Below are 13,535 nucleotides of genomic sequence, written 5' to 3' on the forward strand. Positions count from 1 at the left end.
GGGCCCACCACTCCTTGGCTTTCTGCCACCAGCGCCGGGTAATGATTGACAGGGAGTCTATGAAGAAGACCTCGAAGATCTCGATGACGCAGACGACGGAGCAGCTCAACCACAGGCCCAACTGGCCTCCAAAGTTGGACAGAAGGTTCGGGATCTGCAAGGGAGGTCAAGCCACAACCATCAGGAAGAACCCTGATCCCCATGGGATCCACTGCATCTTTGGAAGAAAGTGCGGCAAGCTCCCCAGCCCCTCTTACATCACCCATCCTGCCTTGAGAGCTGCCTAAAGCAATCCCACGGGGCCTGTCTGCATCCCATGGTCTGAGGCTGCTGCCCAAGGACAGGCCGCTGGGCACCATCTCAGACGTAAAAGGAAATTACTCACCGTGTTGTCTGGGTTTTCCACGACTGATCTGTGGTTCAGGTCTTTGTAGAATATCAAGAGTTTGGCCAAGTCCGTCCTATAGAAATCACAGCAGGCAGAGCCCAGGTGAGTCGGGAGCCTGGGTGTTCACCCAGTTGACCGACCCCTCTGCCAAGCTGTTTCCTTTGTGCCTGGGTATCGCCTGGGCTCTGCATTCCCCAGCCATCTCAGTACCCAGGCCACACATCTCAGTCTGCAGTCCAGAGCATACCTCCAGCCTGGGCCTGGCGGTTCAGGCTACTCATTCACCCAGAAGCCTCTTCCCAGCCTTCGCTCACTCAGGCCTCCCTGTGATACTCTCCTACCACCCTGCTGTTGGTTAGACTTTGGCATTTGTCACTGTTTCATTCAGGGATTAGGATCTCAGATCAGCACAGGAAACACACAGGTGTTGTCAATGAGCAAGGTAACAAACCCAAATTCTCTCCTGTTGAGTCAATCTGGACTCAAAGCAATTCTGTAGGACAGAGCAGAACTACCCCATAGGATTAACATGGCTGCGCCGCTTGGAACAGATGTACATAGGTGGATGGCCACATCTTTCTCCCTGAAACAGCTGGTGGGTTCAAGGGTGCCACCAGGGCCCATGTGAGCAGGTCAGCTAGGTATAAGAAAATAGTGATAATAATAACAAGAATCATAGCAGCTAGCATTGTTGTGCAGCTCCTATGTTGCCAAGTACCCTTCTAAGAAGGATATGTGAATTAGCTCATTTAATTCCTGTAAGTCAAAGAGGTAGGGTTGTTGTTTTTTTTAAATGAATTTTGTGCGCTTTGCTGTTGAGATTTACAAAGCAAAAAAATAGTCACCAATATTCAAATTTCTACATGTGCAACTTGGTGACACTGATGACACTTTTTGAGCGGCATAACCATTCTCACACTCCTTTCCTGAATTGTTCCTCCTCCATTAACCTACGTTTACATCCTCTTAGGGTTCCCATATCTAATCTTTCGGAGTTGTTGTCAATTTGATTTCCATAGAGGAAGACCTAAAAGGTACTGTGCTCAAGGAAGACATTGTAAGTAATGTTTGCTGTGAGCATCGTGCCCTTTTAAGAAGACTTCAGGAGATACTTTTGGTTTAAGGTTTAAAGATCATTTTAGGGCAATAGTTTTGGGGTTTGTTCACCTGGTCATGTTTCCATAATATCTGCATGCCATGAGATTTTGAAACTGCTCTGCATCTCCCTCCTTTTGATCAGGATTCTTCTGTAGAATCATTGATCAAAATGTTCCCTAATGGTAGCCAGGCGCCACCCAGTGCTTCTGGTCTTGTGGGAAAGGAAGCAGTTGTTCATGGAGACAATTGGCCTCGCATTCCATCTTCTCCTGTTCCCAACGCTCTCTTTATCGCTCTTGCTCCAGAGAGCCCAATTATTATGCCTGGGGACGTAGGTCATGTTTTAATGATCCCCATTTTACAGGTGTGGAAACTTGTGGCACAGATTGGTTTAGGAACTTGTTCAAGGACACACAGCTAATGGCCAGTTATTGGATTCACATCCAGAGGGTCCAGCTTCAGAACCCATGCTCTTAACTGCTACACTAAACCATATCCCGATTCATGATATACATCCAATAAACATTTGCTGAATAAATGTATGAATGAATGAAAAAGACAGGGTTTTGCAACGAGGAAGCAAGTGAGACTGCTAGTGCAGGGAGGAGGCGGAAGCTGAGGAAACAGTGAAGGTAAACTTACTTGTTGAGCTTTTTGTTTATTTCCTGGCCTTGATCCCAAGTGAGAACCGACAGCAACCATTTCTGTGATGGAGAAAGGAAGAGTGGGCCTAGGGATGCCCACAGAAGCACAGCCCAGCCCATCTCCCCTCCCTCCTCAGCCCCAACCCACCACCTGGCCTTAGCCAGGTGGCTCCCTCTCCCCAGGACATCTTGGGCCAGAGGACACAGTCAGGGCATCATTGAAGGAAGCACAGAGAAACTTACCTCAGAAACTTCCGATGGCCACTGTGCCAGGCTGGTGGTCAGTGTCCACTCCTTAAAGCTAAGGGGAGGTGGGGAGGAGCTGAGCCTGGGTGGCTGCTCTTCCGCCCAGCCCCACCTGTCTCCACCCCCGACTCCACTCACCTGCAGGCTTCGCGGCACACCGCCTGGCAGCCCAGCTCTTCCCGGACAAAGGACTGCTGTAGTTTGTAGTAGCAGTACACTGGGGGACCACAGAGAGAGGAGAGGGAATTTGGGGGCCATTGGGACCTACCTCGAGGTCTCTCGGTCCCCAGTGGTGCCTCCACCATCACACTTTCCTTTTTATCCTCCCCCTGGCTTTAAACAATGGTTCCTTGGGCACAAGTGTGGCTTTGAACCAAAGACTGAGTTCACCCATCTCTTATTCTAGGGGAGACCTGGTGGTGCAGTGGTTAAAGCACTAAACTGCGAATGGAAAGGTCGGTGGTTTCAACCTACGGGCCATTCCACAGAGAAGGACGTGGCCGTCTCCTTCCCTAAACATTGACCACCTTGGAAATCTTATGGGGCAGCTCTACTCTGTTCAGTGGAGTGCCTACGAGTTCCAATTGACTGACCAGCAATGGGTTGGATTTGGGGTTTTCTGTTAAACATCCCAGATTGTGTGCCTCTGAGCAAGGCTTTTCGCCTTTTTGAGCCACAGTTATTTCTTCTGTCAGGAAGTGCTATCAGCAATCCCTACCTCCTGGAGCTGCCTGGGGCGGCCAAGCCTTTAGCACAGGTTGGGATGGAGTGCTTGCTCCTGAACAGGGAGGTGTATGTAAGCCAAGCTTGACAACAGCAGTTATCACTCCACTTCTCTCTACTAAGACCTTCCTCAGGCAGTAGAGGGGCCTAGGAATGCTGTAGGTCAGGCCTTTACTGGTGCTGGACTGACCCTGTTTGTAGGGTGTGCACGGCTGGGGGTGGGGCTCACTCACTCCAGTTGGGGTGCTGCTGGTAGTTGCAATAGTTGGCTCCTTTAGGGAGAGGTTGGCTGTACTGGGCACATCCACATTTCTCCACCATCTTTGCCTGGAAGCAGGAGTGAAGGCAGATCTAAAAGAGAATAGAGAATTCCCTTAACCTCTTTGCACCTGCATGTCTGTGAGTACCCTCCCTATGCATCCTTTATCCATGGGAGGCAAGCGTCCCACAGCCTTGGCTGGCCACATGATGTCCCCTTTTACACCACAGCAAATGGGGCCAAGAGTGGTCCCCTAACTCCAAAGCGATGAGGCTAGAACATTTCATGGGAATATAGCCTCATCGAGATCCAGAGGTTGGGATAAGCCGGCCTGAGCATGGTCATTTTCCCTCGTCTAGGTGCCCACGAAGAGGCAGTGGGGAAACTGGTAAGATGCCAAGAAACGGAGAGAAACAAACACCATTCCCAACTCTCCAATTCTTTAGCCCAAGTCCTCCATGTTGCACAATGTCACAATACCCACACAGCTGTCGGGGGCTACTCAGGTTCTAACCCCCGCTGTGCATCCACCAGCTGGTAACTCAGACAAGTCACTTAGTCTCTCTGATGCTGTGATCCCTTCATCTTTGGGATACGTGTAATAATACCCAACTCACGTGCTTGCTGTGAGCCTGGAGTGAATCATCGCGTGTCGAGTGTGTCTGGTGGCTTCTCGATAAATAGTATCCATCAATATTATGTCTTCCCAATGGTTTGGGGTTGTTTGGTGCCATTGAGGTGGCTCCAACCCAGAGCAGAACAGAAAGAAACACCGCATGGTCCTGGGCCATCCTCATCATTGTTCCTAAGCCTCAGCCCAGTGATGCGGCCACTGTGTCCATCCTCCTTGCTGAGGCCCTCCCCTCCTTCGCTGCCCTTCCACCTTACCAAACATGATGTCCTTCTCCAGCGATTGGGCCCTCCTGACAATAAGTCCAAAGCATGCAAGATAAAGTCTCACCACCCTTGCCTCTAAGGAGCACTCTGGCCTTACTTTTTCCAACACAGATTGGTTTGTCCTTTTACCAGTACCTATCCATGGTACTTTCAATATTCTTCACCAGCACCCTGTGGTAGTTACATAATCTGGTGTGAATTTGAGGATTAAGAGTGTAGAGGTGGAGTCTAGCCTGTCAATCAGGATATAACCAATGAGGCCTCTGTGCGGTCATGACCTTCTCCTGAGGATTCTGGGAACTCCTGTATTTCCTCCTTGGAGGCGGGACACATTCTTTCTCTCTTGGCTCACTCCCTGCAAGACATCCTTGTGGAGAAGACACACGGAGAGAGGCTAATGGAGCCAGACCTCTGGAGCCGGAGAAGCCATGTGGAGACCCCTGCCAGCACTGAGATGCTTACAACACCACTGGATCCACAAGACTTCTCACCCACTGGCCTATGAGTTTCCTGAATTCAGTGTCATTGCATGTGTTTCGTGTAAGCCTGAAGAGGACTTTATAGCCCATAAAGTCCGGACATCTGGGCTAATATCGGACTTATGGACTTGATCTGACTGGGCTGGGATGTTTTCTCAATATTCAACTGCTCTTGTATATAAAGCTCTTATATACATATGAGTGTCTATGGATTTGTTTCTCTAGTCCACCCAGACTAACAACCCCGCCCAAGTCAAATGCATCAGTTCTTCTCCAGTCTTCCTTATTCACTGTCTGACTTTCACATGCAGATGTCCAACTTCCCAGTGATCTCACTTGTGTGTTTGTGTGTGTGTCTTAACACTCGTTTGGTCAAATAGTTTCTTTTTCTTACAAATCATAAAGAGATTAAAGATCTCTTCTTACCAGTGTCCTCATCTACTCTTAGCTCAGCTCTAGTGCAAACTGGACGTCTCGGAACTTGGGTCTGCCCTCTCTGTTTATTCTGCTGGAGGGATTTCCACAGATGGTCTGGCATCTCCTGGTAGAAGGCTACCTTAGAGTTGCTCAGTGCTGCTGGACCAGAAATGCCACAAGGGGGTGGCTTTATTTCATACACTTTAGGAGACTGGAAGTCAGGGTATCTATTCTAGAGGAAGGCTCTCTCTCTGTGGGGAAATCCTCAGTGCAGTTTCTTTAGAAGGATTCTCTGTGTTCCTCAGTTCCTTAGGGAGCTCACCCCGTATTGCATCCCTCCGTCCCCTCTCTGCGTGCTTCCTGGTACCTGGGCTTAGGTACTGTTCAGTAGGTTCTGACTCTGAGTGCCTCCCGCCCCCCATGCACAATGGATAGAAATAAGCCACCCTCACAATTGTTATATTGCAGCCATTGCATCAAGCCATTTTGTCTCTGTGCCAAATCTGTTCCTTTTATATCTCAAAAGCAATTAAGTTTAAGACACACCCTCCATGGATCAGGTATCACGAACCTAACAAAGAAAGCCCTGTTCCCAAATGGGATTCTATGCATATGGATTGGAGGTAGGATTCCAACACAGACTTTGGGCGTGAGGGGTGGGATGGGGGGTAGGGGTACAAAGTAATCCATGAGAGGCCAACTGTAGACTCCCAGAATATGAGACAAGACATGACAGCTTGTCAAACTCAACAGTTGAAAACTCAGCTGTCTAGAGGGGCCAGTAAGAGGCCTGTGGGGAACCAGAGATCATAGGCCTTGCTTAAAGGAGCAGCTACACCCACTGCTCATTTTGCAGGCATAGGGGACCCATGTTGCCAAATTTTGTTTTCTCAAGAGAAGCTGGGAATCTGGATTTTCTTGTGATCGTTTCTGGCTTTAAAACACCATCCATGCCAGAAAGCACAGGTCCGCAGTCTGGAGGTAGCCCGGGGCTCCCCATTCACAGCCCCTGCTCCAGCCCAGCACCCTGCTCTGATGGTCATGGGTGACCCAAGCTGCCCAAGGTCATCCATGAGTGAGGAGCACATCCAGTGCCTCTCCTAAGTGCCTCTTCCCCTCCCTCATGTGCCAAGACCCATCTCACCAGCCATCTGGCCGGTCTCGACTGTACACTATGTTCCACACAAACCCCAGTGAATGAATTAAGCTCTGGTTACAGACAGGCTACAGAAGACTGGAACCAGCCGGCATCATTTGTCTTTGGATGAACCCCAAGGATCATCACCAGAGTCCCTGGACCCAGTCCTACCCCAGCCTACATGTATTTTTGTTTCCTGGACCCAGACCACAGCCCAGGCGAGGCATCCCCACCAGCTTATACCTGGAGGGAGTAGGAAGTGTTGTAGATGTTGGTGATCGGCACGTCCTTCCCATCCTCTGTGCACTGGCTGTATGGTTCACTCAGTTTGAAGGACTCCGTCTGCAACACACAGTGGAGTCTCAGCACTGCCCACCACAAGGACCCAGACCAGGGCAGCAGCTCAGAGGCCCTGCAGGCTCGGTGGCCACTTCATTCATTTACCAAGAATTCCAGAGCACCCACCTACTGGGTACCTGGTGGGCTTCTTGAGAGGAAGGTCCTCAAAATAGACAAGAGTTTTGCTTTTCCGGAGCTTACCTTCTAGTGCAGTAAGACAGATGGTCAACAAGCCCATCAGTAAATCAGATGATTTGGGGATAATAATCAACGCTTTGTAAGAAATGGAGCTGGGGGGTGGGGGAGTGGAAAGGGGGAACCGATGACAAGGATCTACATATAACCTCCTCCCTGGGGGATGGACAACAGAAAAGTGGGTGAAGGGAGATGTCGGACAGTGCAAGACATGACAAAATAATAACAATTTATAAATTATCAAGGGATCTATGAGGGAGCAGGGCAACAGGGAGGGAGGGGAAAAATGAGCGGATACGAAGGGCTCAAGCAGAAAGCGAATGTTTGAGAATGATGAGGGCAACAAATGTACAAATGTGTTTGACACAATGTATGTATGGATGGATTGTGATAAGAGTTGTACAAGCCCCCAAAAAAATGATTGGGAAAAAAACCGGAAAAAAAAAAAAAAAGAAATGGAGCAGGGTAAGGGAGCTGGAGGGGTAGATAAGAGAGCCCAGTCTTTCCAGGAGAATGATTAAAGAGTGTTTCAGAGGAAGGGGCATGCCAGCTCACCATAGTGTGGCAAGAAAGAGCTGGCTTTGCCAAGAACTGGAGGAAGAGGGTGGGGCTCAGGGGGCAGGGCAAAGGCTTGAGGGAGGACAGGTCAGTGTGGCACCTGGGGGAGCAGTCACTGGAGGGGAAGTTAGAGATTGGATCATGCTAGGCCTCCGAGTGCAGGCTGAGAAATGTGGATTTGGTTCTCAGAATGACAGGAGGTCCTCTGGAGCGGTCAATGGAGGTGGGGTGGGGGCGGGGGTGGCACAGAAAAGGGAGCAGTGACCGTGAAATGCCTGGGACGCTGCCCCTCGGTGAAGGCTTCCATCTCCACCCTCTGTTCCTCTGGTCCCCAAGCGACACCCACCAGAGGAGAACGATGCCCTAATCAGAGGAGGCAAACCCAGCATAACTCCTCGTTTCAAAAGCCCTACAAAATAAAGTTGCACGGTGCTTTCCTAAATTTGACTCGAGCTTAATATTTGTCAACAAATAAGACCGGCTTGGGAAAAAAAAGAGGTGGGGGAGGGGCGGCAATCAATGACTATCCCTCATGACCAGGTTATGCCGAGATTCCAGGGTGTGCGTTTGTGTAAGTTTTGTTTGTTTGTTTTGGAAATAAGAATAAACACACGAGGGGTGGTAGATTTGTGGAAGACAAGAAAATGGTATTTGCTCTGAAGAAGTGGCCAAAAGGAAGGAACAATCGTTGGAAAGACAAATGATTAAAAGGTTTCACGTTAGGTAAAAAACTGGAGGTGTCTCAAGTAGTGATGGTCTCTTTCTGTCTTGTTTGTATTGAAATTCAGCTGCAGATCCGTTTAGTCTTCCTCAACTAACTTCAAATATCTCCAGGGCAATTGACAGCACCCCTTTAGAAATAGTTAAACTTAACAGAAGAAACTAAGGGGAGGCAGTTATCTGACCTCCTCCCCTCCCCAGGTTAACCGTTGGAGCCTCTGTGGAGAGGCCAGCCCCTCAGATGGACAGGCAAGGCATAGTCATACATTCATTTTGCCTTACACTCAGCCCTTCCCATGAATAATAAGAGGTAAGTGTCTTTCTATGTTAATACAGAATACCGAGATTCATTTCTTGAAAAAAAAAAATCCATTGAGTTGATTGTGATTTATGGCAGCTCTGCGTGGCAGGTTTTCAATGGCTGATTTGGGGAAAGTAAATCACCAGGCCATTCATTCTTCCAAGAGGGGTGTCTGGGTGGGCTTTCCCTCCACCCTGACAGTCAGCACCCAGAGGATTAACTGTTAGCACCACCCAGGCTCCTCAGTCCTTTTATAGGCCGGGAAGTCAACACATCCGAAGCCTCTAGTGCTGCCAGGCAGGGAACTGGATTGCAAAAATGCCAATCAGTGACTTTCCTGAAGGGCACCAGAGTTCATGGCCATCTTCTAAGCTTCTCCAAGCCTTTGGGGTCTCTGGAGACGTCCACAGAACCTAGATGTCAGCTCTACCGGCCCGGGGCAAGACAGGATACTCTCCTGGCTTTGAAGTGAGAGGATTGTCCACTCTGGCAGCCGTGGATGCATGTGTCTGTTGAATGCATGCAAGCTATGGATGTGAAAGAGTGTGTGTAAATTTACACCAAAAAAATACCCCAAACTCACTGCCATTGAGTCAATTCTGACTCATGGTGACCCTATAGGACAGGGTAGAACTGTCTGGGACTGTAACCCTTTATGGGAATAGAAGTACCTGGTGGTTTTGAACTGTGGGCCTTGTGGATCGAAACCACTATGTAACCTCTATGCCACTATGGCTCCTGGTCTCAGTGTATATGTACACAAGATACAGACTCTGAAGTGAGCATAAATCTGAAGTCAGATTGCCATCAGGCTACCTAGTACCTGTTTGACCTTGGTTAAATGTTGACTCACCTGAGCTTCAGTTTTTCAAAACAATTACAATTGATCTTGACTGAGCACTTACAGTGTCCCAGGCGCTGTGATAAATCTCTTACACATATCAGTTTAATTAACCATGATAATAACCTCACTTTACAGAGGAAGAAAACGATATCTATAGAGGTAAAATAGTTTGCCTAGAGTAATATTCAAAAACAAATTCACTGCCATCAAATCGATGCCGACTCATAGGTTTCTGAGATTATAACTAGTTAGTGGGGTAGAACGCCTCCTATTCCTCCCTTGGGGCAGCTGGTGGTTTACAGCTGCTGAATGTCAGGATGGAAGCGGAACACATAAGCACTGGGCCATGGAGCAGCTTGTGAAACCAGAAACCTCTCGGCTCTTCGGTGAGGAGTCATTGCACTTTGGAGCTTGCCTTCTCTTGCTGAACCCACCCGAGGGATGAGCCCAAGTTAGGGAGCTAGTAGATGAGAGGCCGCCACAGAGGAGAGAGGCAAGGCACCTCAACAGCCCTTGCCGTTGACCTCAAACCCATCCACAGCCCTGACTGAATTCTGGTTGAGATCACCTGCTCCCGGTCTTGACCAGAAGGATTTCCCAGAGGAGCCCAGCTCAGATATCCAACACCAAAATGGTGAGCTAATAAGTGGTCGTTAAAGAGCCCGGGGGGCACTGTGGGGTAAGCATCGGGCTGCTAATGGCTCAAGTCTCCTCAGGAGAAAGATGGGGGTATCCACCCCATAAAGGCTTACACTCTTAGAAACCCTTCAAAAGCACCTCTTTGAGTCAAAATGGACCGGATAGCCGTTATTTGTTTGGTTTTTGTTCCTAGTAAGCCGGTAAATCTGTGGATGGTTCGTTTGTGTGCAGTCAAAGCCCTCTGACTTGATGTCTACCACAGAACTCAGCATCTCCTGCCCCACCTAAAACCTGCCCAGTCTCGTGTGTTCCATTATCAAAGCCAGAACCTGGGCATCATTCTAGAGAATTCATTCAGTCCTACACAGATGTTGTCCAAGCATCTCTGGAATCAGCCATGAGCTCGCCAGCTCCGTTCTCACTGTCTTAATTTGGCCCTCATCGTCTCTCCCCTGGACTATGGAAAGTCTCCCCGTTGGCCTGCAGCCTCCACACCCTCCCTGGCTCAGTTTCTCTCCCGCCTCCCTTCCATTAGCCATCTGAACCACATCTGAGCCTATCATCGCTCCTCTCTATTGCTTGGTGAGTCAAGGCCAGATACCTTCACCTTCTGAGTGTTCCCTACTTGATTTCAGTCTACTTTCTAAATCCCACCTCCTGCTCAATTCCCTTCAAAGTCGCAGATACTGAATGATAGCTTAAACGGTGGCAGGCCCTCTACTACAGGGAAAGAGACATGGAGCATGTAATTAGACGTACATACTATCGTGTATTTTCATTAAAATAGAAACTGTGCAAGACTATTTTTTGTCATGATAAGATAGTTTGAGCAGTGGGAAAAAAATAAACAGGCTTCTATTTTCTTTTTAAACAAAACAAACCTAAGAAAGGAATACAACGAAGAAAACAAACAGATGAGAGTAGAAGAATCTTGTCCCAGATGGAATGATAGGAGTTTATTGCATATTTTTCCCTTAGTTTGAAAAAAATTTTCATAATGAGGAATTACAAAAGTTATTTGTGAACAACCTTCACAGCCCTAACCAGTGGAGGAAAAATTGGAAGCATTACTTAGTATGTGACGTGGGGAGATGTGTTACCTACTGTGGGGGAATGTGGCCCTCACCCTACTTCACATTCTACAGAATGACATTCCGTCGAGTGGAAGTTTGAAGTGAAATATGTAAAATAACTGCAAAACAAACTCGGCTCGCTATCAGTCAGGAAGAGAGAGCCTCAATCAACAGAGTGACTTAAGAAAACAAAGACTTGGACTAAGTAAACATGTGAGGCGGCTGCGTCCAGAGTATCATAAAAAAAAAAACGAAGGGGGAGCGCCCACTGGGAAAGGAAATCTCACCACCCAGGGCAAATAATTTCACTGAAACCACTGCCCTCGAGTCAATTTGGACTCAAAGTGATCCCCTCCAGGATTTCTGAGGCTGTGAATCTTTTTTTTTTTTTTAAATCATTTTACTAGGGGCTCATACAACTCTTACCACAATCCGTACATACATCAATTGTGTAAAGCACATTTGTACATTCATTGCCCTCATCATTCTCAAAACATTTGCTCTCCACTTAAGCCCCTGGCATCAGCTCCTCATTTCCCCCCTCCCTCCCACTCCCCCCTCCCTCATGCACACTTGATAATTTATAAATTATTATTTTGTCATATCTTACACTGTCTGACGTCTCCCTTCATCCACTTTCTGTTGTCTGTCCCCCAGGGAGGAGGTCACATGTAGATCCTTGTAATCGGTTCCCCCTTTCCAACCCACTCTCCCTCCACCCTCCCAGTACTGCCACTCTCACCACTGGTCCTGCAGGGATCATCCACCCTGGATTCCCTGTGTTTCTAGTTCCTATCTGTACCTGTGTACATCCTCTGGTTTAGCCAGATTTGTAAGGTAGAATTGGGATCATGATCGTGGAGGGGAGGAAGCATTTCAAGGCTATAAATCTTTACAGGATCACCTAACTTCATCTTTCTCCCAAGCAGGGGCTGGTGGGTTCGAACCACCAACCATGCAGCTTAGCAGTCCCACATTTACTGCATAGTACCATTAGGACTCCTTATGGCAAATCACTAGTATTGTTTTCTACATAAGATACTCATATCCAAAAGGAAGAGATCCATGTCTCACGCCTTTCCGAGCCCCTTCGCTTGCTTTCGACGTCTTTTCCTTCCTTCACATCTCTTGTCTTGAAAAATTTCACTCACAGCCAATAACAATGTGCCATGCACTGATGTAAGCTCTTCACATGCACTGACTCAGTGGATCCTCCGCCAGTCTACGAAGGATCTTCTTCTTATCTCTGTTTTACACAGGAGATAACTGAGGCGCAATGAGTACGTGATCAACATCCAAAGCTGGGGCCTGAATCCTGGTTATCTACCTACCTCCAGAGTCTCAACTCGTAATCACTACGCGTGGTTACGAAAAGAACGTTTGTATGCAGCTGAAGACACTAATGGTCCCTAGAGTGTGCAATGAAAGTGGAGTCGCCCTCCTCCTCGGAGCCTGGCCTACTCCCGCCCCCCACCCCCACCCCAGTCCTCCACCTTGGTCTACTTCCTCCTCTCCCGTGTGGCACTCAACCTATTGTACTCAACCCTGTCCCTTTCACTGAAACTGCCCTGGCAAAGAGCACCATTGGACTCTTGGCTGCCAAACCCAGAGAACACCTTTTGCCCTTTCTCTCACTCGACCTGTGTGTTTGGCACTTCGGATCACACCTTTCATGAAACTCCCTTCCTTGACTTACTGGATGTCGACAATTCTTTCCGGCTTCCGCCCCGACTTCTCTGCCTCTGGGTCACCATTTTGTTTTTGCTCAGCCCTGATGTTGCTCATTTTGAGGGTTGTGTCGAGGTGTCTTCAAGTGATGATAGTTACTGCCAGGTCTACATGAACCCCCAGAGTTGCGTAGCATCTTCCCATTTTCCCCTTGATTTGCCAAAGGCAGACAAGCTGCCTGTGCCCGAACCGAAGTGGTTATTCCCGTCTCCCTCTAAGGTAGCCTGCCTTGTAGTCCTTAATGCAGGCTATGGCCATTGCATCCACCCTGCTGGTCAAGTCAGAACCTAAATATCCATCGACTTTTCCCTAGCCCTTCCTTCTATGCTGTAATAGCGTTCAGATTCAACCCCTCCCCCCAAGTGCCTCAGGTTAGAGCCTCATCGTTTCTTTCTGAAATGATGGCTGCCTCTAATAGATTGACTACATTTCAGCCAAAGTGAAATCCCCAAAAGTTTCAATACATGACTTAAAATCCTCTCTGAGACCCCTTTGTCACCGCAATAGCCTTTGTTGGAGTCCCTGCATGGTTATCAATCCTTAATGTGGTTAGGTTGAAGGTCGAAGGTTTGACTCCTCCCAGAGGCACCTTGGAAGAAAGGCCTGGTGAGCTACTTCTGACAAACCAGCTATTGAAAACCCCATGGAGCACAATTTTACGCTGACACACATGGAGGCACCAGAAGTCTGAGTCACGTTGATGGTAACTGGCTTTTTATGCTCTTTGTCTGGATGAGCCCTATTTCCCTAGCGGGTGTCTTCAAGAATCCACACCAAGAAAGTCTCCTCCAAGATCTTCTGTGTGGGCTTCCAAGCTTCCATCCATCCATCCATCCATCCATCCATCCA

General features: G+C 48.4%; 1 protein-coding gene across 1 annotated transcript in view; it reads right to left on the bottom strand.

The window, feature by feature from the left end:
- Positions 1-13,535, bottom strand: part of SCNN1G (sodium channel epithelial 1 subunit gamma) — a 77,644-nt gene that overhangs the window by 47,199 nt on the left and 16,910 nt on the right. The window contains exons 7-13 of the mRNA XM_004706062.2: positions 6,533-6,631; positions 3,333-3,450; positions 2,515-2,593; positions 2,374-2,431; positions 2,129-2,190; positions 386-461; positions 5-154 (exon numbers count right to left, since the gene is read on the bottom strand). Of these exons, the coding sequence (XP_004706119.1) occupies positions 5-154; positions 386-461; positions 2,129-2,190; positions 2,374-2,431; positions 2,515-2,593; positions 3,333-3,450; positions 6,533-6,631 (642 nt within the window). The remainder of the gene's footprint in view (positions 1-4; positions 155-385; positions 462-2,128; positions 2,191-2,373; positions 2,432-2,514; positions 2,594-3,332; positions 3,451-6,532; positions 6,632-13,535) is intronic.

This window comes from Echinops telfairi, unplaced genomic scaffold (assembly GCF_000313985.2).
Source record: "Echinops telfairi isolate 266 unplaced genomic scaffold, ASM31398v2 ScPeMD7_5;HRSCAF=22, whole genome shotgun sequence".
NCBI classification, from domain to species: domain Eukaryota; kingdom Metazoa; phylum Chordata; class Mammalia; order Afrosoricida; family Tenrecidae; genus Echinops; species Echinops telfairi.